Source organism: Aspergillus novofumigatus, assembly GCF_002847465.1.
Source record: "Aspergillus novofumigatus IBT 16806 chromosome Unknown P174scaffold_11, whole genome shotgun sequence".
NCBI lineage: Eukaryota > Fungi > Ascomycota > Eurotiomycetes > Eurotiales > Aspergillaceae > Aspergillus > Aspergillus novofumigatus.
In genome coordinates, this window is record NW_020194284.1 from 735,143 (window position 1) to 755,239 (window position 20,097).

The following is a 20,097-nucleotide window of genomic DNA, read 5'->3' on the forward strand; positions in this document are numbered from 1 at the left end:
AGTCCGATGAGGCGTGGCAAGCAACGGGTGGATGGCCGTAACCGTCTGTAATTACATTTCGCTCATCCACAAATTGAATCCGTAATCACAGGGCAATTGGAGATTAATCTCTGGATCCGAGATGCTAGTCCTTCCATCGGAGTTTTGTTCGAATTTTTAATTCTATGATGGTAGCCAGTTGATGAGCTGTTGGTTGGATGCAAAGAGTTGGAGAAAAACCACACCTTGGCACGTGAGTAGTAAATCCATAAAGTCTTATATTCTGTCTGATCTGTCAAAACTCTTTTACTCTGAGAAGAAACAATGAAAGGCTCCTATATACATGCATTCAACAGGGACTGTCACACCGATCTACTGCCATCCAGACTCTCAGCATTTTCCACGCTTTTCTATTTTTTCCAATAGTTTCAAGGTGTCCTTCGCTCGGGCAATCACAGCCTGATGCCTCTTGAATGTATCCAGATCGTCATCATTCTTAACTTCCTCTTTATATTTTGGCGAACGCATCTTTATAACGAGCTTCTGCATCTCGGCTGCCAGACCGTCAGCTTTCGCCTCGACCTTTGCCTTCTCCTCTGGATCGGCCTCATCTTTCACCGAATCTTTCAGTTTCTTGACTGTGGCTTCTGTACTGTAGGCTTTATACGAGAGACCATCAGGGGTTTTCGGATTCGGAATCCGAGGTGCCAAGTCGACATTTAACTCTTTCCCGAGCTCCGCGATAAAATATTTCATGTTGTTGGCGATGCGGTGTTGCTGAATGAGATTTAGCGCGTCTGCCATAGGCTTTCTGTGCTCCGCGACCTTGTCAGAAGCTAGCTGATAGCTGATCAGCCCATCTATCTTTTCGAACACAGGACCAAATTTTGATGATTTGCTTGTGCCCTCGAGAAGTTTGGAGAGATCGTATGTAGGGTCAAAATTCTTCTCCCTTAGTCTCCGAGATATGGTTATGACATCGGTCGTATCGGCTGTCTCGATGATTGTTCTGATTGCTTTGAAATCTGCGTCTTTGAAAATTTTGTTCGATGAGTCTCGGGCCAAAATATGCTTCAGAAATTCTGGGTATGTGCAGGGAGTATCAGTCTTTGAGCATGTTTTTGCAATTGTTCGCCGTTTGGAATCCCTTGCCTTGAATTCGACCAGATAGGCTTGGTAAAAGTAGAGCGTCTCCGCGGGTTTGGATTGTTTGAGTGCCACAACCGCCTTGCTCAGAAACAAGAGAGACGACAGGAGAAAGAAAAGAAGGTATTTCATGACTGTAGCCGGATGATTCTACTCATGAAGTTATAATGACTGCAAAGGATAATGGAACTTGGAAGGACAACGACGGGGAAATGCCCATATCTAGCAGCATAGACCTTGTTATATACCACGCTTGATATCAAACTGGCAATCCTTCAATGGTCTTACTGGTCACTGATGGACCAGATCTGTTCTGCTACCAAGCAAGCAAGACCATCGCATTAGGTAACGAGAACAGTTTGGCGAGAGATACTGAGGTTTAGCCGAACTAAGATCCCTGTATATGCACCAAGTATCATTCAATACAGGCACATCCCTTTTTCGGGTAATTTCCTATTCTCCAACTATGGTGGATACATTCCAGTTAATCGAGGCGCAACGCGGACTAGAGACCATCCTAGCGTTCGACCGTTTGAAAAAGTGCATGAGGGATTTTCAAACAACACTATACTACTACTACCGAGAGTGTAGCAGTCAAAGGGGTATGGCCGGGTCCGTCTCGTCGGGGATATCGGAGAGCAGTCCAGATAGGATCCACGGCCGTCCGCCCTCAAGTACTGCGAGATGCATCATGTACAGCTTCTCTCCTCTGTAGCCTGACGGGATCTGATTGACCAATTTCATGTTCACTTTCATTCGTTCAGGAGCCTCCTAATCGCGAAAGCTGCTATGACTGACCCGGTGCTATTACCACCCCATGGCTCATGCACTGCAAAATTTAGTGCATGTCGTCTGAGACATTGCCAAGAACTAGGCCATAAACTCCCAAGCTAACAGTAAACAGCTCTTAGACTCGGAGCAACAGATAACTTTCCAAACCACTAGTGGGAAGAATACTAGCCAAAATTTGCTTCGCGTCAATAGATGCGCGAAATTGAGACCACTACACTAGTCCAGGCCCATTTTGGAGACAAAACCACTTATTATTGATCTGAGACCTGAGCAATAATCGGACACTGTAGACGTTGTGGATTAAGCTTCACTAAGGTACAGTTGGGATTAGCTTCTCTTGGCTTGGCAGTAGTCTTGTTTTCCGGTCCAATCTTCATCCTTTATTCTCTTCTTTTCATTGGCTCGACATCCTAAGGGCCTTGGCGATCCAAGCTCTGGTGTACAGGTCCGGCCCGAGCTTGCTCTGAGTCTGGTGCCTTAGCCTATAAAACTTAGCTGGAGTGTCTCTAAGACCGTACTAACAGGCATATTCTTCGAGACTGCTGGTACCGGCGCCGAATGTAACCCCGTTGAGTGCTGCATTTTCCTAATTCAATGCTAATTTCCGCTCAATCTTGCTTGTAAACGTCCACCGGATACTTGGCCCCTTAGTTGCATGGTAACCTGCATTGTTCTCGAGTCAAGTGGTCACTCTATCAATTCTGTTCCTGAAAAGCCGAGGCCTTAATTTACAGCTGCCACCAGTAAAAATGCTCGTTCTCGTATCACGTGCTGTTGAACATCTGCTGCCAGATCATTTCGACTTGCTAGAAAACCTTTTTAGCTCAGGAGCTCTGTATGTCACCAGATGGCAGTTTTGCCGATTACCCGGAGAGACTGAAAAGATCAGAGGCTTGGATAATACCAGCTCGGATATTTGTGCTGGGAGTAGTACTCAATAGTTTTGCAGAAATTTCCAGCATCCACTCTGCTAGCTTGTCCTTGTCGAGCAACTCCGGACCCCTGTAAACCTCCAGACCTCAACAGACCTACAGGCGAGGACAGGGTTTGGGGCTATAGGTGAAGTCCGAATGTGTAGATGGGGTCATCTATGATAAAGTAATAGCATGCTGGTACAAGATTCTGTTACGTCTTTATTATTCTTTAGTCTTACAATGTCGCAACAGACTGTGACACTATAAGAAGGTGGCCCTTGCCATGGATGTCCCAGGGAGCGAATATTGTTTTAGCAGAAGGGCACTTCCTGGCCTGTGCCATTCTCTCCATTCTCTTACCCCTGCAGGCCTTGGGCCATCACATTCATTTCAGACCCTTGCATTCATTACCGATCTTTCTTTGTTGTCATTTGTGTTTCGCCTGAGCAGCAATGTTGGGCTTTCTCATAAAAGCTGCCCTTGTAGGGCTCGCCTTGGGGTCTCGCTCCCATTTACACCATGCCCACCTTCATCAGCGTCAAACGAACTCTTCTGTACCTGATGGGTTCACAGACCTCGCTATAACACCTGAGGTGACCGATCCCAGCGAACAGCTGAATCAGACATTCCTTCGTGCCACGCCAAAGATGATGCTCCTGAACTCAAAGGTCGCGACACCAAAGAAGAGTAAGGGGGTTTTCGCGCATTTCATGGTAGGCATCGAAATCCATCGTATCCATCGTACTGTGCAACTCTGACAAAGCTCAGGTTGAAAATGCCCGTTCTTGGAACGAATTACAATGGGCGTTCCATATGGCAGTGGCCGAAGAGGCACACCTGGATGCATTTGCACTGAACTTTGCCGCATCTCTCAAAGATCTAAAGCCTCTAAAGTCAGCCTTTGCAGTGGCAGAAGCAAGAGGATTTCAACTCTTTCTCTCCTTTGACTATGCGGGTGCTGGCCCCTTTGACAAAGCCACTGTGATTTCGATCATTAAGGAGTTCAAGTCGTCGCCTGCGTATTATACATACCAAGGGAAACCGTTTGTGTCGACTTTCGAGGGTCCTGGAAATGCGGCGGACTGGAAAGACATCAAATCCGAAACTGGATGCTTCTTCATTCCTTCGTGGTCCTCCCTTGGGGCCAAGGAAGCTCTGAAGCTGGGCACTCCAGATGGGCTCTTCAGTTGGGCAGCCTGGCCGTGGGGCAACCAGGATATGGATACGTACGTTGATGCTTCCTACCTCGACTACTTAGAACAGGCTGGAGGAAAGGCGTATATGATGCCAGTCTCCCCATGGTTCTACACGAACCTTCCAGGTTATGAAAAGAATTGGTTATGGCGAGGTAATGTATACCAGAGAACAAAAGAAACAGAGGGATGAGCGGTGATGCTAACCAATAAATATATAGGAGATGACCTCTGGCGAGACCGCTGGGAAGAAGTTATGGTGGTGCAACCCGATTTCGTCCAAATCATCAGCTGGAACGACTATGGTGAATCCCATTACATCGGCCCCCTGTACGAAATTGATAAATATGAGGCGTTTAGTGTGGGCAAGGCGCCCTTCAACTATGCCCACGCCATGCCACACGATGGCTGGCGTCTCTTCTTGCCCTACTACATTGATACCTATAAGAGTGGGAAGGCGTCTATCACGAAAGAAGGAGTGGTGGGCTGGTACCGCCCGAATCCTACTGCAGCATGCAACGATGGCGGTACCACAGCCAACACCGCCAGTCAATTGCAATATGAGTTTCGGCCTGCAGAGGTTGTCCAGGACAAGGTCTTTTATTCAGCACTGCTGACCTCCATGGCCACTGTCACCGTCACTGTCGGGGGCGTGTCTATCCCCGCTACTTGGCAGGATATCCCTGACGGAGGCGTGGGTGTGTACCACGGCAGCGTTGGGTATGGTACTTTCTATGGCGATGTGAAGATTTCTATCTCACGCGCTGGAAGTACCATTGCAGAATTCAGCAGTGCTACTATTACCACGAGCTGCACTGACGGCTACGCCAACTGGAATGCCGTTGTTGGCAGTGCAGAGGGCCCCAGCATCTCCGCCGTCTCCCCCAAGCTTGCTATCGACGAGCAGGCCTGCATTGAGGGCACAGCACCAGGTAACTTCAAGGGGCTGTGCAAATTTACCTGTCAATATGGCTACTGTCCCATTGGAGCCTGCGTGTGTACCAAAATGGGTGCCCCCCGAGTCAAACCCAAGGCCACAGGCATCAAGGGATATCCTATTGCTGGTGAAGGATCCAGTTACATTGGTCTCTGCAGCTTCGCTTGTAACTACGGATACTGTCCACCTGAAGCCTGTGGCCCGGTGGAGGTGCCCGTCACTGAGCCGACAGTCTCGCCTTTCCTACCGTCTGCATGCACGGCAGGCACCGGCCAGGGCGATCTGGCGGGACTTTGCTCGTACGCCTGCAACTACGGCTTCTGCCCCATCCACGCGTGCACCTGCACAGGTACTGGCGCCCTCCACCAGCCCCCTGCGGGCAACTCCACCTTCACCGCGTTCTACCAAGGCGATGGCGACGACGCCGGCCTGTGCAAATTTGCCTGTCAGCGCGGCTACTGCCCTGATGCCTGCGCTAGTACAGAAGGCGAAGTTCTGTCCTGCGAGGACGACGACGACAGCCCCGATTGTGCGGAAGAAGACACCCCGGACCCCTGCGATACCAGTCTTTACTTCTCATCGTGGGAAGCTCTCCAGGCAGCCACAGATATCCCGGAGCTCTGCATGCCCATGTACGCCATGCAAGTTCTCATGGACACACTCAACACCGCCCTGCAGAACTACACGGACGTCAACAACGGCTACGACGAAAAGTTCGGCTACTACGTTAAATACCTTCGCGAGATGGTACCAGAGTCTATCAATAAGGTCATCGCAGATAACGGTAAATACGTCCAATGCTCTCAGGCGATCAAAGGGGGGTGGTCTGAACCCAGGTCATGCTTTATCCCGCTCGTTACCGACGCATGGACCGTCAAGTACACCTTCGTCGACGAGCAAGGATTCTACGACGAATTGCAATCCAAATACGGCATCCAGCGGGACTGGGTGGAGGTTTCTGACGTCGTCAATGAAGACAAACTCTGCACCCCAAACCCCCGGAGCGGCGGTATCGTCTGCCACAATATCAAACAGGTAAACCAAAATATACCCCACGCCAAGACCGACTTCACCATACTCAACCCCAAAGACTCGATTGCAAATGCGTTGCCCCGGTTCCAAGCTCTCCAGCGCGACGTTGTGTCGACATGGGCCGATCTCTCCTTCTTCCTCTGGGACGGGGCGGACGCAGACGCAGTGGAGGCCCTTTCCACTCCCGTCTTCATGCTCCTCCAAGCCGTCGAAAGCATGGCATCGGTGAAGGAAATCGGCGAAAAGGAGAAGGAAAAAGAGGAAGAAGAGAAAAGGAACCTCATCATCATGATCATCTCTGCAGTCCTGCTCATTCTCCCCTTTGCCGGCGAGATTGTCGGCCCCGTCACAGGGGTCGCCTGGATCACCGATGCGGCCCTGTTGGCAGATGTATCTGCCAGTTTGGCTATGGTGGGCTACGACCTCGTCACCGACCCAAAGTCAGCGCCGATGGATCTATTGAATATCCTGTTTGCAGGGACAGGGCGTACGGCGGGGAATTTCGCCAAAGTGGCCAGTGTACGCCGCGGGATCAAGGCGGAAGATCTGGCCAAGTTTGGGAAGGTTTTTAAAGAGAATGATGATCTGCTTCAGGGGTTGATTAGTCTCTGTAAGACATAGTTGGCGGTCATTAATAGAGAGCTATGTAGATAGACCTTGCAGCAGGACACCTCACCATGAGGGTGCCTAGGCCAACGAATATGATGAGGAAAGCAGCGATGAATATGTTGACATCCTTCAATTTCAAACTGATGTAGACTGGTGTCATGTGTCTTGCCGTAGCTTGTTCAGCAATACGACATATACCCGTGAATCCAAGCAGTCCAACACGACTGCACTCTTCATACCGCAAGACACAATATCCCGCCAGAGATGGGCACATGTGGCCTCGTCCGCGTCCCAATTGCTGAACTATTGAGTCATGCTGTTCTATCACCAGCAGCTACTTCCCTGGACTTGCAGACGACCACGCAGCAGCCGATCCTGTTAGATGCTGGCTACCATAGTCATGGTGGTCACTGACCGGTAGGCAGATCTGATACTCCGCACAGTGTACTTACCCGTGTTTAGCCCAGGGCAGTCAGCCTAGCACTTTTCCTATGATGTTAGCTATATGGGGCAGGACTCAGGGAAAGGTAACAGCTTAATAGTTCATGCTCCACATTAAAACAAAACCAAATGGGTTGATATGGTAAATACTATCCTTATAGTAGGCACCAGCTTATTTTCTCTGCGACCAGTCTCTTGTGGCAGTTCCATGGAACTCACACTATGAAGAGTGCTCTCGAATTGTCGACCCAAGAGATCTATGCATACATGATTAGAGTAACATGCACTGACTGGGGAAATCTAGCACATACGACCACAGGGTGTGGAAAACAGGGCTTCCCGTCCGGAGGGCTTGGAAAGAGTATCTCGATCTCAAAGGAAAGCCCCTCTACTCTTGGGTCCGCTTCAAAGGGAAAAAGGATAGTATATTCGACATCCACGGGAATGTCATGGTTGCAATGCGCTCGACGAGACTCGCAACGCTCAAGTGAAGGACCCCGATAAGTGTATTGGCCACGATCACCGAGTATTAAACGCCCTGATTCCTCATCATTCGCAAAGTGTCGTATCCCGTAGTTATGCGTTCTATGGCAGAATGGGCAGTAGACAGTGACGCTATGTGCAGTCCACCACACTGCAATAGCGGCTTCTCTTGTTGTTTTCCGCGCTTTGAGCTGTTCTGGGCTTGCTCTAGTACAGTCACGTGGCCGCGCACTTCCCTGCACACCCTGTCCAGGAAGAAAGCGGAGTGTCCGATAATCCCACATTTTCGAATGCTTGGCAAAATGCAATAGCGATTCGGCTTAACTTATGGATACTATTGCAGGGGAGGGCAACATTGAAGGCCGTCTCGCGATGGGATGAGGTCAGGTAGCAGTGAAGGGTTGCTCTATTCATGACGTAAGTCGGAAAGGCTCGTTGTCAGATTACTTAAAGCTCACGTGATATCTGGTCATTAAAACAGCGAGGAAGAGAAGCTCACCTCTTCACTGGCTAATAAGAAATAGATTCTTCTCAGCCCAATAAAAATGGCTACGTTTGGCAGCCTGTTGGGAATCTGAAACTAGTTCCAGCGCGAAGGATGGATGGCGCCTTGGCCACCACCAATCGCGCCCGAGCACGCGACCATCGCGTGAGGGTCACCCCTGCATGCTCACCTCGCTCAGCCCCGCCACAGACCGGCTCACCCAAGTCGCGCGAGTTCAGGGCGGCACTGCTCACCTACTAAAACAAGAAGGGCAATGGCCTTGGTGGCCGTAGTTTTCTGCTCGGTAGGGTGTGTAGTGGACACAGTCCAAACCACTATCACATTAATAAATGTCACAGTGCAAGAGATGGGAAAGGCTATTAATCAGATGACTGTGCAGGTCACTAAGGTACATGAAATGCTGGGCAACCTCTTGGTTGTGGTGAACAGCAAGGATGAAAATTATGGGGACTCAGCAAAGTCACAGCGCAATCTTATAAGGAAGATTCTGCAACCATCCACAACAGACTCAGCACAGGATTGGTATAATAGGATTAGTAAAGCCTGTATTCCTAGCACAGGAGATTAGGTTAAGCATAAACATATATTCCAGGGCTGGTTGTATTAAGAGATCCCCATCATGTTGATCTCTGGTAATCCTGGAGCTGGCAAATCCTATCTTTCATCCAGCATTATTGCCTTCCTTAAAGACTAATACTCACAGGGGGTATAACATTGCTCACATGTCTCTATAGTGTACTTCTTCTTTAAGGATGATAACCCCACCATGAGGTCATTTCACCAAGCCCTGCAGGATCTTACCTTTCAGATCAGCAGTAATAATATAGCATATAAGAAGTACCTTGCAGCCATTAGAGATCATGGGAGTATTAGCACTTTAGAAAGTGTGTGGCAGACCCTTTTTATCAACTATTTCTTAAAGAAAGAATTAATCATAAGCAGTGTTTATCTCCTCTTTAATATGGTTAATGAGGCCTTTGAGGAGGAAAGACTCACCTTTTTGCAGCTTGCTAAGGACATTCTGGACTCCCTAAATTGCAGCCATTTATAGTTAGTAATGGTTGGATAGCTGTATATTAGTGACTAGCTAGCTAAAGCGCTCGAAACCAACATCCTAATAATCTATGTGATAATACTGAAAAATTCTGCTAATATTAACTAGTACATTAAAACCAGCATTCAGAAATTAGTGATCCTGTGACACGTCTCACTAACTCTATAGAAGGAGATTACTGAAAAACTATCTGCAGGTGCTGAGGGCATGTTTCTGTGGGTGAACCTAATACTATAGGAGCTGGTTAAGAAGCACAACAAGTCCAGTATCTATAAAAGCCTCAAGCAGGCACCCAAGGGCTTGAGGGAAATGCTGCATCATGTCCTTATAAGCTTCTCTGCCAGTCTGAACAATGAAGAGCTAGAGTTTCTTAATAAGCTTTTGCTGTAGGCCACCTGTGCAGTTCATCTACTGACCCTTGGTGAGGTGGAGGCAATCCTTAAGTTGAAGTCAGCTAAGGGGGATGGGATGATTTACCTTAAAGGTGCGCTTTGCAAGCAATTCACTGCCTTCTTTAACCTTAACCATAAAGATAGTCTAACCACAATAGAGCTCCAGGCCTTGGCAGGCAGGGCATATAAGTCTGATGATAAACCTATTACTAAGGAGGAGAGCAATGAGCAGGAAGTGTTTAAAGATATTAAGAACATTATAGAGTTTGATTCAAACAAGGAGTTAATAACTGTCACCTTCAGCCACACTTCCCTAGGTGATTTCTTCCGCAATATAAATGAGGGCAAGGTCTCTGCCGTAAAGGACAGACTACCTACTAGAGTCATCTATAATGATGCCAAAGCCCATGTCCTCAAGATATGCCTTAAGGTTCTCACTAATACTGAATTTTCTGAGAAACCTAAGGACCCTAGCGTCATGCTAAACTATGCTACAAGTAATTAGGTATAATACCTAAAATTAGTGCAGCCCTCAGAGACATTACTTAAGGATAAGAAGATAATTGCCGGCATGCTGGCTAGTATATTGTCAACCGATCCCCGTTGATAGCGAATCTATGGTAATCGCTAGTAAACGGTATGATTCGGGATGAATGAAGGTCTGATTTCTGGCAATCTAGATATCTAACTAACTACTTATAATCGACTAAATGAAAACTCTGTAAAATCTTCTTAATCCGGCGAGTTGAATCCATGGTAGAATCCAGCGATCTGATTGGCCCAGCCAGAATTCGGTTAAATATCGATATCCGATACTCTCCGGATTCGATAGCTTGTAAGATATGGTTGACAGAAGGAAAGTATGTACATGGTGGGGAGATATTGTAAACAGAGGGTGGAGCAGTGCAAACTAGTCAAACAACCCTGAAGCAGTAAGCGGTCAAGGGGGGCAGGAAGCTCAGTGTAAGGAGGCCAGCGGGGAATATGGTGACGGATCGTCACATCTTTCCCCACCTCAGTGCTTCAATGTCGTGGGATACTGAAACGCAACACTTCAGAGGCTTTTGAATATGACATCACGACCCTTGGGGACCGAAGATTCGTCGCTTCCAATACGAGAGAATTGATGGGTGTGATCGTTGCAGTCGTAGTGGTCGACATGTTGGCGACTGCTGAAGTAATGCTGCAGTTAAGATTCGGGGCATTTTATTTATATGGGACCTAATTAATATAGCTTAGATCAAATATGACTCAGAGGACTAGTCTACGCCCTGGGAAGTACATTTTTCCTTTCTATTAAGAGAAGGGAGAGTAAAACTAAGGGACATGCCCCGCGACGCTAGGGTACGCTAGAAGTCTAAAACTGGGGATATTAGGCAATAGAAACATATTCCTCCGGTGTTGCCCCCTCCGGCTTCATGGTTCGTGAGCCCGAGCTCGGAGATTTGCTCTGATAGCCGAGCCAGACCCACTCAGCGGACTATAGATTACCAGCATGAGAAGTTGTGAGTTTAGCTCAGCAGCTTGTTAAGGTTAATGCTCAAATAGAAATCCCCAATTGTACATGCAGTTATCAACTCGCAGGATCCGCCATTCTTGACCACTACCGTCAGTTAATGACCATGAGATCAAACGTGTCTTTCTAGGACTCGGTGGATCGAGTAGAATGTCTATTCTCCCCCAAAGAGTTATAATACTCAATAACGTCGAAGCTTCTAGTTTCCTCGAGCTCTTCAAGAGCAACCTTCTTCACTTCATCCGGTACAGAGACACATAGCTCGATGTAGGCCATATTGGCACCTCTCCCATTGTAAGGCACGCCCATCTCAATGTCCGCATACGGTTCGTTGGGCACATTGTTAAGGACAAGGGTGGAGGTGGGCTCGTACATAAAGTCCCGTGTCACAGTTGAATACGTCGAATCGTGTTCGAAGTCGCGGCAACCACGCTCTGGAATCCTTGCTTCCAGATCACGGAGATACTTTGGGTTAGGACTCTCCCGAGCCTCCGCCATCAGATTCACATCCGGGTCTGCGTCAAGCTCGTCCCAGTAGTCGCTGTAATCGCGCAGGATGCAGACCCTCGCAACAGCCGGTTTCATAGATGGCACGCGTCGAAGCAGTTCTTTGCAAGTCGCGACGTGGGGAAAGGATGGGTACCAGATGCAGTACGGAAGGTGTCTGGTCTCTGGCGTGATCCGAGAAAGGTCGTTATTCATGATGAAGCGTGCGTTGATTGCTTTCTCGATACGGTCTGGTGCTGGCCCTGGCCCGGGTTGAAGGGACCACCATTTTGCGAACATGGAGTTGTGGTAGACGCCGCGCACGACACATTCCACCTCAGTGGTGACCCAACTATTCGGACGACGCAGGCGAGCATACCGTTCGATATTACCGTAATATGCCGCCATGAGGATCAACAGGTCCTTATTCATCGTCGGCAAGTCGGCTGGCAGCGGGGTATACAGTAGGTGACTCACGTCGTCGTTCTGCGGTGGCAGTGGCTCCGAAGTGAACTCGTCGATCCGATCATCTTCTGTAATGTCAAAAATGCCGCGGTCTCGTATACTCAAGACATCAAAAATACTCCAGTCCTCGTCACAGCCGGGCGGCTTTTCAAATTTCGTCTTGATATCCAGGTAGGACCGTACTGCAGTATCTGCGTTGAGGTACCCTGGGACTGGCTTTGGAAATACAGCCCTTGTGTAATCGTCCATAGCGTTGTAGCGTCGATCTGCCGCCATGATGACTTCATAGATCACCCACTGTTTGTTCTCGCGCGCCTCTTCTGCAATGTGCGCTTCGGGAAGGAGGTCCAACTCTTTGAAAAGGTTTACATAACCCGCTACAGCACATGCTCGACCGACAAGATACTTCATCTGCGGATAGCGGCGGGCAAGATCCCGGTAGGTTTCTTCCTTCGCCGTCTCTGGGTACCAGATGCAGTAAGGGAACTCGTCAGGGTCGCTCATATCGGGGATCTTATCGCTCATGATGTCCCTGGCGTTCAGTGCACGGGTGAATTTAGGAAATAGTCCACGAAGTTCGGTGGCAAAGCCTGGATGGTATCGAATTCCACGGACAACACATAGTTGAGTGATTTCTTCTCCCAGAGCTTTTGGGATTCGTTGGCCACGTACGGCAAGCAGACAATCCTGTTCATTGTACTTTTTGTTCAAGAGACTGTCACTGGAGATGAGGCCCATGATGGATAGATGACCTGGAGTAAGGAGACCGTTTTTGAAAAAAATATAAAAAAAACTAAAAAACAAAAGGACAACGAGCGGGAAAGATGTCAGAGACCCTATGATATATGCAGCAGAGTTCGGCCGTGATTGCGAATGTAACCTTGGCAGGGGCTGACTTGGTGGTGGCAGGACACCGGAACAAAGCGCTCTGAGCCCCGCCAGCGATCTTTGAAACTATGGCAAATCAAATCAATTTAATTGTACTGCCAAACTTCCATTTGTCTCCATCTTTCCTAGGAAATAAAACTAGATAAGAGATATGGAGAAATGCATGAAAACAAAACCCGAACCCAGGCCATCATACACACTCAAATCTCTGTTTCCCCGCTTTCATTGCTTGCACAAGGGGCCCATGGATCTTATCTTTCTTTCTATACTCTCCAAGCAGTACTCCAAAATCATAGTCTGGATATTTCTTTTTAGTGGCTCCCTGGTCTATGAATTGTTCTGTTTCGGTTGCACTTCCCGGCCAAGGTTCATTTTTGGTGACCACTTCAATTTGGTAGTTATCTTTTAGGAATCCCGCGAACCCCTTTGAATAGTTCCACTGACGGATGTATTCAACTGTATCGTACGCGGCTAGTGTCTTTGAGACAAGCTGGTTAACAGAGGGGTCCTGCGAATCCCTCGCTCTTTTCTTCAACTCTTTCAGTTCTTTTGCAACCTATATCGTTCGTCAGACGGGCCGGGATATTTTACTACAAGAAAGAGAGGCACGAGGAAGGGTATATCAGGACAGCTCTACCTCTGTGATGATCTTGGGCATGTTCCCTGTCGTCGACTCATCAACTCCGTTGAAAAGGAATTTTGCCTCGTACTTCCCAACGTAGCCATGGTTTTGCAGTATTTGCGCCAGCTCATCGACAGTCTTTCGGCTCACGTCCTCTGTGATCGGCGTCGCCTTCTCGCTCCGGTCGAAAGAGTTGAGAAATTGCTGGAGAGTACATTTCTTGACCCTGTTTGGCATCCCCCTGGTGCATCTTGGCGCAATGATCTGTGGTCTGTCATGGAGTGCAGCATCTAGTTCATACATGTACCAGAAGAGTGCTCGCTCATACGCCCCATGATCACCAAAGCAACTGGCACAGCATACCAGATATGCCAGCAAGGTAATAAGGGATAGTCTCATTGGGCCGGAACTGTCACGCGATAAGGGAAATTATGTATAAGAGGAGAATTCCAGACGGTACACTTCCTTGGGTGACCACTATCTAGCCATTGTCCAAGGTAATGGCTGGCTATTTATTCTGGAGAATCTTACAATCATGAACAAACGTTGACTCGCTTGAACTGACTGCACCCTTGCTACATAGTATCATCCTGGACACGAGCGACCAACTCATGCGAGTTGCTCGAAGACACCTGCGACAGCTCGAGCCATGGCCCCTTATGCGCCCAGTTTGTTCTACGGCTATATCGGAATACTGATACTACCATGCAATCTCATTATATTTGCTAAACCTTGCACTATCTGTACGCCAAGCGGCCTTGGGACAGTAGAGCGGAAATGAACTGCAAGGTACCAATATTATCCAGTCCAATCACAGCATGAATGGAGGTTAGAGCTGTTGGAATTGGAAGAAGGAGACCGTCATTTCTCCGACTCTAATGGACGGGGTGATTGTTCGTCGTCAGTTGACATTCCCGCTGGGCTTATACATGAGTCCGGATCCAAAATTGCGTTCCACAAGGTCTCTACTCCTAGTTCGTCGCCCTTCTTGGTAAACAACCGGGCAACTCGGCAGTGGGTTGTCTATCGATGAGATCACATTCGCCTCGAGTATTGCCCTGAAGGCCTGAACGAAACGAACGGACCTATGGAGGCGATGTAACGCTACCCAGCTTTGCGGCGGTTAATGGGCTGATCACAGCTTTTCCATATGGGGGTGGAGTAGGAGTGCTTTCTCTAACCAAAGTGAGTCACTATTTGATTGGAACAAGACCAAACGGAAAGATGCTTAGACTATGGCAAAGGAGCACTTGGCGAGGCCCTAAATACAGACTCGGTCCTTGGCAAAGCGGAAGTGCATCCTGAGCTGTAATCTTGTTTACTTACTCCGTAGCTGTGACCACAATAACAACCCTGTCGTGCGTACAGACTACTGATCAACCCATCCACTAACTGGTTATGGGTTGCGATGCCCCTGTTTCTCTCACATGCGTTATTTAACAAACAGTTATCAACTAGGAGATGGGTGAGTAGGATATAGACACTAAATGCTCATTAAATTAAATTGTTACATTGACCATCAATTCTCAGTCACTTGAGACTGTTTAAATATAACAGTACAGGGATGTATAGCACTGCCTCAGTTAATATCTTCCTGGTTCCTGAAATAAGACCAGCGTCAATAATCCCTCCAGTGCTCCGTGTAATTTCAAAATCAGAGACATTCCATCGGTTGTCCACACCGTATGGAAGTGCCTGAACGCGATTACATGCATTTAGAATGTTGTAACAAGTAGTTGTTAAGATGGTAGTTACTGTTGCAGACGCTTTCACTGTACCTTCCATTCCTTTAGGAGGTCAAGGTCCTGGCTGAGCCCATTCATTTAGCCCAGCAATTGGCCAGCTAGTCTCCTCCTTTGAGTTCAAATACCTCTTTGTCACCGCGTATGCGCTCAGTTTTTCAGTCACTTCTTGTGCTTGTATGTCGTTGCTTAACCAGCATTATCATACACAATGCAGTGGCAATATCTCCTTCCCTCAGTCATGGCAACCATCTCATTTATCAATTCCTCCTTCATATCCTCGCTCAATACTCGTCCAGCGCCATGTGACAGTCTACATAACTCAATCAACTAGACAACATATGACCGAGTCAACCGTCTCAGTGCCTGCAATGAAACCATGCTACTGGACTTTGCTCTTTATAATCCTCTCAAAAGCCCCGACACAAACACAAAATTATATGCCTGCGTGCCTGATGGAAATCCTACCACTCAAGCCATGGAGAAAGCTGCAGCCAGCGTTTACTCTGATACAAACGAGTCTCAAGTGGACATGGAATTCATCACGTTCAGCATAGAAAGACATGAGACTATTCCAAGCATCATTGCGGCACTTCAGCAGGTCCAAGGTCGCTTGGGCGGCACAGGCCAATGCCAGCAGTCTATCAGCTTTAGCTATGCACAGGAGACAGCCATGGGCTTATATGTCAGCGGCAATATTGAGCACAACTCCATAATCAAGTCTATGATCTCAAAGTTCCTGGACCACATCCGAACAAATGGGGTAGCTGACCGTGTGGTGTTGCAGCTATGCGGAACAGACTCAGACAGCACAGTCGGTCTTATTGTGGATACCACTGGTTCATTAGGGCAAGTTCAGGACATGGTAAAGCAATGGAGTGACTCGCAATGCATTGCCAACTACCCCAAGACATCCAATTAGGCCTCACTGTCTCTCAAATTTGCTCCAACTACAATTCAGAAGGCGAAGGCTAAGCAAAGCCACATGGATCAACACATTCACCAACAAGCCACCTGCTCCTACATCAAGGTTGTGTCCGGTGACTCATGTGGATCGCTGGCCTCCAAGTGCGGCGTCACCAGTCCTCAGTTTGAGGAATACAATAAGAGAAAAGCCAACTTGTGTTCAACACTAGCTATCAGTCAGATTATGTGTTGTTCACCGGGTGATCTTCCCAATCTAAGACCAAAGCCCAATCCGGATGGCACCTGTTCCTCATACACAGTCGTCACTGATGATAGCTGCTACAAGATATCCGCTTCCAACGGCCTTACTATCAACAACTTAGAATCTTTCAACAAGCAGACGTGGGGATGGGCAGGCTGCAGCAATCTCATGGTTGGGACTAGAATGTGTCTCAGTAAGGGCAACCCACCAATGCCTCAAGCAGTGTCCAATGCCGTGTGTGGCCCACAGGTTCCCAGAATGAGAAAACCAAATAACGGCCAAAAACTCGCTGATCTGAACCCGTGCAAGTTGAATGCTTATTGTAACATCTGGGGCCAGTGCAGCGTGACTGCTGATTTCTGCACCAAGTCCCAGTCAAAGACTGGTGCTCCTGGAACTGCGGCACCAGGTGAGAACAGTTGCATCTCCCACTGCGGCACAGACATTGTAAACCAAAAGAGACCAGACCATGTCATGCAGGTGGCATACTTTGAGGCATTCAACTACAACCAGCCATGTCTGAACTGGGATGTCACTGCAGTGGACACTTCATTCTACACGCACATTCATTTTGCGTTTGCCGACATTACGACTACTTTCGAGGTGGACATCTCTGCGGTGGAGTTGCAGTTTAACATGCTCAAAGGCATGACCGGCATTAAACAAATCCTCTCCTTCGGAGGCTGGTCTTTCTCTACAGAAGCCGACTCATATCCAATTTTCCATGAAGGAGTGACGGACGCCAACCGTCAAACATTTACCAGAAATGTTGTTGACTTTATCGTAGCGCACGGGCTGGATGGCGTTAACTTTAACTGGGAATATCCCAGTGCTCCAGATATCCCTGGGATTCCACCGGGGAGCAAGCAGGACGGTCCCAACTATGTCAAGTTTCTTAAGATGGTTCATGAGATCCTCCCCAAGGACAAAAGCCTTTCCATTGCGGCTCCAGCATCATTCTGGTATCTGCAGGGCTTCAATCCAATTACCGACTTCAAGCCTCTGTTGGACTACATGGTTTATATGACTTATGATCTGCACGGACAATGGGATTACAACAATAAGTGGGCCACACCAGGCTGTCCGAAGGGGAACTGCTTGCAAAGCCATGTCAACAATACCAAAACCATGACCACCATGAGCATGATCACCAAGGCTGGCATGCCGACCAACAAAGTAATCATGGGTGTTGCATCATACAGCCGCTCCTTTAAAATGGCTCAAGCGGGCTGCACGGGACCTATGTGCCCATATCTAGGACCAGTATCCGCGGCTGCACCGGGCCGTTGCACGGAAACACCTGGCTATATTACTCTTGCTGAGATCCGGGAGATCCTTGATCAGAATCCAACAGCAAAGACATGGTATGACGAGCAGTCAATGAGTGACATCATGGTCTACAACGAGACGGAATGGGTTGGATATATGAGCAAAGACACCTTCGCTCTTCGGGCGTTCAACTATGTCATCCTTTATGGCTTTGGGGGTTGGAGTGACTGGGCCGTGGATCTGAAGGAATTTTACACCATTCCAGATGTTACCTACGAGTCTTGTGATAAAACATACGACACACTGCAGGCCATATCAGATGATCTTAAGAATATCCCGGACTATTGTGTCGACACATATACCATTCCGATCCTAGGTAAGCGCCTTCAGTCGGCCCTGGACAAGTACAACGAGCTCTTGAAACAAGGGTACGATGACAAGTTCAAAACATACTCCAATTACACCAAGGATTCCGTATGGTCTCAAATCAACGAGTACATGATGGCCCACGGCGACGACCACTTCAATTATGTTGCGCAGTCATACATCACCTGCTGCGCTGACTGTGGCTGGCAAGGATGTCGCGATGGCTGCGACGGGTCGTGCGGAAAAGGGGAGTCAGGTGACCAAAACAAGACCGTCTCATGCCCTGTGACTCGCCCTAATACAGGCATTGGATCCGACGGGCCCACTATCTATTGGCAGCTAGAGGATGAGAACGCCTTCCTCAAGGACATAGCCGAGAAGTATGGCGTCGATCCCTCATGGATCACCTACAAGCCGCGGCGAGCGTCGAGCTCTCAGGGATGCAAGCCTGTTGACGACTATGAGTGCGGGTTCTGGTGGTTCGGATACCCGGCCCGAAAAGACCATATATCGGTGCCAAATCCTAAAGACGTGATCGCCACCGCAATGACAAACCTGACCATTATTAGCGACATGCTGGCTGATGCGGCAATAGAAGCGGCAACCCTTCTGTATGTCGGCTCAACAAGCGATGTTGTTGCTGCTTCTGAGCTGCCCGTCTTCATGACTGAGTTCGCGGTTGAGTCAATGGAGAAGATCGTCAAGGCGGCAGATGACATTGAAGACGCCGAGAAAAAGGCGATGATCCTCAATTTTGTTATGGCTTTCTTGATGATTGTGCCCGCTGTGGGTGAGGCGGTTGGTGGTCTTGGGTTTGCCACCATCGGGCGTATCATTCTGCTGACTGGAGCCGCGGGGGACACTGCGTTTGGTGTGTATGGCTTGGTTGATGATCCAAAGAGTGCTATCATGGCTCTGTTTGCTGCCCTTGTTGGCTTCCGTGGTGAAATGGGCTTTGCAAAGGCGGCAGAGGTCAGAAGGGGCATGACCTCCAAGGAGATTGCAGCACTGGGCTCATCGTTCAAGGAGAAAAGTGATTTGCTACATTCGATTCAGAAGGTATGCAAGGCTTGAGAGTATGGTCTCTTATATTTAACTCTGTACGCTACCGGCAGTGGTATTCCATGTTCGAATTTGCGTGTCCTGTAATATATGTATATCTGAATATGATCCAAGCACATCTGGGACACTGTGGCGAAAGCCAGATTCAACATTCAGCTGTACAATTATATGCCAATTTACTTGACAATCCTCTCTTGTCATCTATTCCAGCCAGGCCTCTACAGCCATCTTGAGATGACTCGACAACCACTCCTGCTCAAGCGGCACCTCGACATCAAACCCATGATCTCCCTCTCGCAGCGTCAAAACAATCTTATCACCACCAGACTTCCCCTCCATGACCTCCCGCGCCTTCGCAACAAATTTCTCACTCTGCTCCTCCGGCACAATCGCAATACCTCCCCGCGGGATCCTCACATCAGGTCAATCAAGCCACTCAAGCGGATACCGCAGTTCCCATGGCGAGCCCTCCGCGCCATATTTGTAGAATTGTCCCAAAGCACCGTAGTAGATAGCCGCTACCATCAGATCAAACCGATTGGGTAGAAAGGCCGACGAGCGGATCGCACTTCTGTCTATTTAAGCTGTTGTTGCAGAGTGAGACCCCAAATCTGAGGTCTACGTGAATTGAGAGGAGGCATGTTTAGGCGGTTGAGCACTGTGGCCCTGCATTTACCTAGTGTTACATATGACAACGGCGATGCATATATCAGAGCGTGTTATTCCTCCTGGTCCTCGGTAGTCAAGTCTTCGCTGCCGTAGTCTGCTGCACGAAGGACAGTCAAAGGGCTCTTGTAGCAGAGATCAAACTCGGCTAGGCGTCTTCCGAGGGAGACGGCGAACTTCACATGAGAATTGGGACTCAATGAAAGGTGTCTCCTTATTGAACCCACTCGGTCCAAGTTCTGTGCTTATGGTCTCTTTCCAGCCTCGCGAATTTGCTGAGCAATGGATGAAGTCTGCCAGGGTGTTCCCCACATCATTGATTTTTTCGAACTGGCGCGATAATGTTAGAGAAAGCACGTAAAAATTGCAA

At 48.5% G+C, this 20,097-nt stretch overlaps 8 protein-coding genes across 8 annotated transcripts; 5 read left to right on the plus strand and 3 right to left on the minus strand.

Moving 5' to 3' along the window:
* Nucleotides 1-369: 369 nt before the first annotated feature.
* P174DRAFT_435805 (uncharacterized protein) lies at nucleotides 370-1,257 on the minus strand (the record flags this gene model as incomplete). Its single annotated transcript, XM_024825958.1, has 1 exon — nucleotides 370-1,257. One exon carries the CDS (start codon nucleotides 1,255-1,257, stop codon nucleotides 370-372), a length of 888 nt encoding a protein of 295 aa, XP_024677709.1.
* A 2,026-nt stretch (nucleotides 1,258-3,283) lies between these two features.
* Nucleotides 3,284-6,614, plus strand: P174DRAFT_455288 (glycoside hydrolase family 71 protein; the record flags this gene model as incomplete). Its single annotated transcript, XM_024829308.1, has 3 exons — nucleotides 3,284-3,544; nucleotides 3,600-4,179; nucleotides 4,246-6,614. The coding sequence occupies 3 exons, from the start codon at nucleotides 3,284-3,286 to the stop codon at nucleotides 6,612-6,614; spliced, it is 3,210 nt and encodes a 1,069-aa protein (XP_024677710.1).
* A 1,710-nt stretch (nucleotides 6,615-8,324) lies between these two features.
* On the plus strand, nucleotides 8,325-8,898 carry P174DRAFT_446142 (uncharacterized protein). Its single transcript, XM_024828512.1, has one exon. The coding sequence runs from the start codon at nucleotides 8,378-8,380 to the stop codon at nucleotides 8,597-8,599; it is 222 nt and encodes a 73-aa protein (XP_024677711.1). The 5' UTR covers nucleotides 8,325-8,377; the 3' UTR covers nucleotides 8,600-8,898.
* On the plus strand, nucleotides 8,635-9,141 carry P174DRAFT_62582 (uncharacterized protein). Its single transcript, XM_024832411.1, has one exon. The coding sequence runs from the start codon at nucleotides 8,798-8,800 to the stop codon at nucleotides 9,080-9,082; it is 285 nt and encodes a 94-aa protein (XP_024677712.1). The 5' UTR covers nucleotides 8,635-8,797; the 3' UTR covers nucleotides 9,083-9,141.
* A 412-nt stretch (nucleotides 9,142-9,553) lies between these two features.
* On the plus strand, nucleotides 9,554-9,982 carry P174DRAFT_435807 (uncharacterized protein; the record flags this gene model as incomplete). The annotated part of the gene is made up of 1 exon (XM_024825959.1): nucleotides 9,554-9,982. The coding sequence occupies one exon, from the start codon at nucleotides 9,554-9,556 to the stop codon at nucleotides 9,980-9,982; it is 429 nt and encodes a 142-aa protein (XP_024677713.1).
* An 811-nt stretch (nucleotides 9,983-10,793) lies between these two features.
* P174DRAFT_446143 (uncharacterized protein) lies at nucleotides 10,794-12,738 on the minus strand. The gene has a single exon (XM_024828513.1). It carries the CDS (start codon nucleotides 12,680-12,682, stop codon nucleotides 11,120-11,122), a length of 1,563 nt encoding a protein of 520 aa, XP_024677714.1. The 5' UTR covers nucleotides 12,683-12,738; the 3' UTR covers nucleotides 10,794-11,119.
* A 197-nt stretch (nucleotides 12,739-12,935) lies between these two features.
* P174DRAFT_507904 (uncharacterized protein) lies at nucleotides 12,936-13,952 on the minus strand. Its single transcript, XM_024831413.1, has 2 exons — nucleotides 13,470-13,952; nucleotides 12,936-13,388 (listed from the first exon to the last, which is right to left on the minus strand). Exons 1-2 carry the CDS (start codon nucleotides 13,851-13,853, stop codon nucleotides 13,023-13,025), a joined length of 750 nt encoding a protein of 249 aa, XP_024677715.1. The 5' UTR covers nucleotides 13,854-13,952; the 3' UTR covers nucleotides 12,936-13,022.
* Nucleotides 13,953-15,575: 1,623 nt separating this feature from the next.
* On the plus strand, nucleotides 15,576-19,185 carry P174DRAFT_455291 (glycoside hydrolase; the record flags this gene model as incomplete). Its single annotated transcript, XM_024829309.1, has 2 exons — nucleotides 15,576-16,061; nucleotides 16,119-19,185. The coding sequence occupies 2 exons, from the start codon at nucleotides 15,576-15,578 to the stop codon at nucleotides 19,071-19,073; spliced, it is 3,441 nt and encodes a 1,146-aa protein (XP_024677716.1). The 3' UTR covers nucleotides 19,074-19,185.
* Between the last annotated feature and the right edge of the window lie 912 nt (nucleotides 19,186-20,097).

Excerpts from the sequence above, each read along its gene's own strand:
- P174DRAFT_507904 (XM_024831413.1), bottom strand. The coding sequence starts at position 13,853 with ATGAGACTATCCCTTATTACCTTGCTGGCATATCTGGTATGCTGTGCC. Across the intron at positions 13,389-13,469 it reads TGCCCAAGATCATCACAGAG|GTTGCAAAAGAACTGAAAGA; the intron begins GTAGAGCTGTCC and ends CGAACGATATAG.
- P174DRAFT_62582 (XM_024832411.1), top strand. The coding sequence starts at position 8,798 with ATGAGGTCATTTCACCAAGCCCTGCAGGATCTTACCTTTCAGATCAGC.
- P174DRAFT_446142 (XM_024828512.1), top strand. The coding sequence starts at position 8,378 with ATGGGAAAGGCTATTAATCAGATGACTGTGCAGGTCACTAAGGTACAT.
- P174DRAFT_446143 (XM_024828513.1), bottom strand. The coding sequence starts at position 12,682 with ATGGGCCTCATCTCCAGTGACAGTCTCTTGAACAAAAAGTACAATGAA.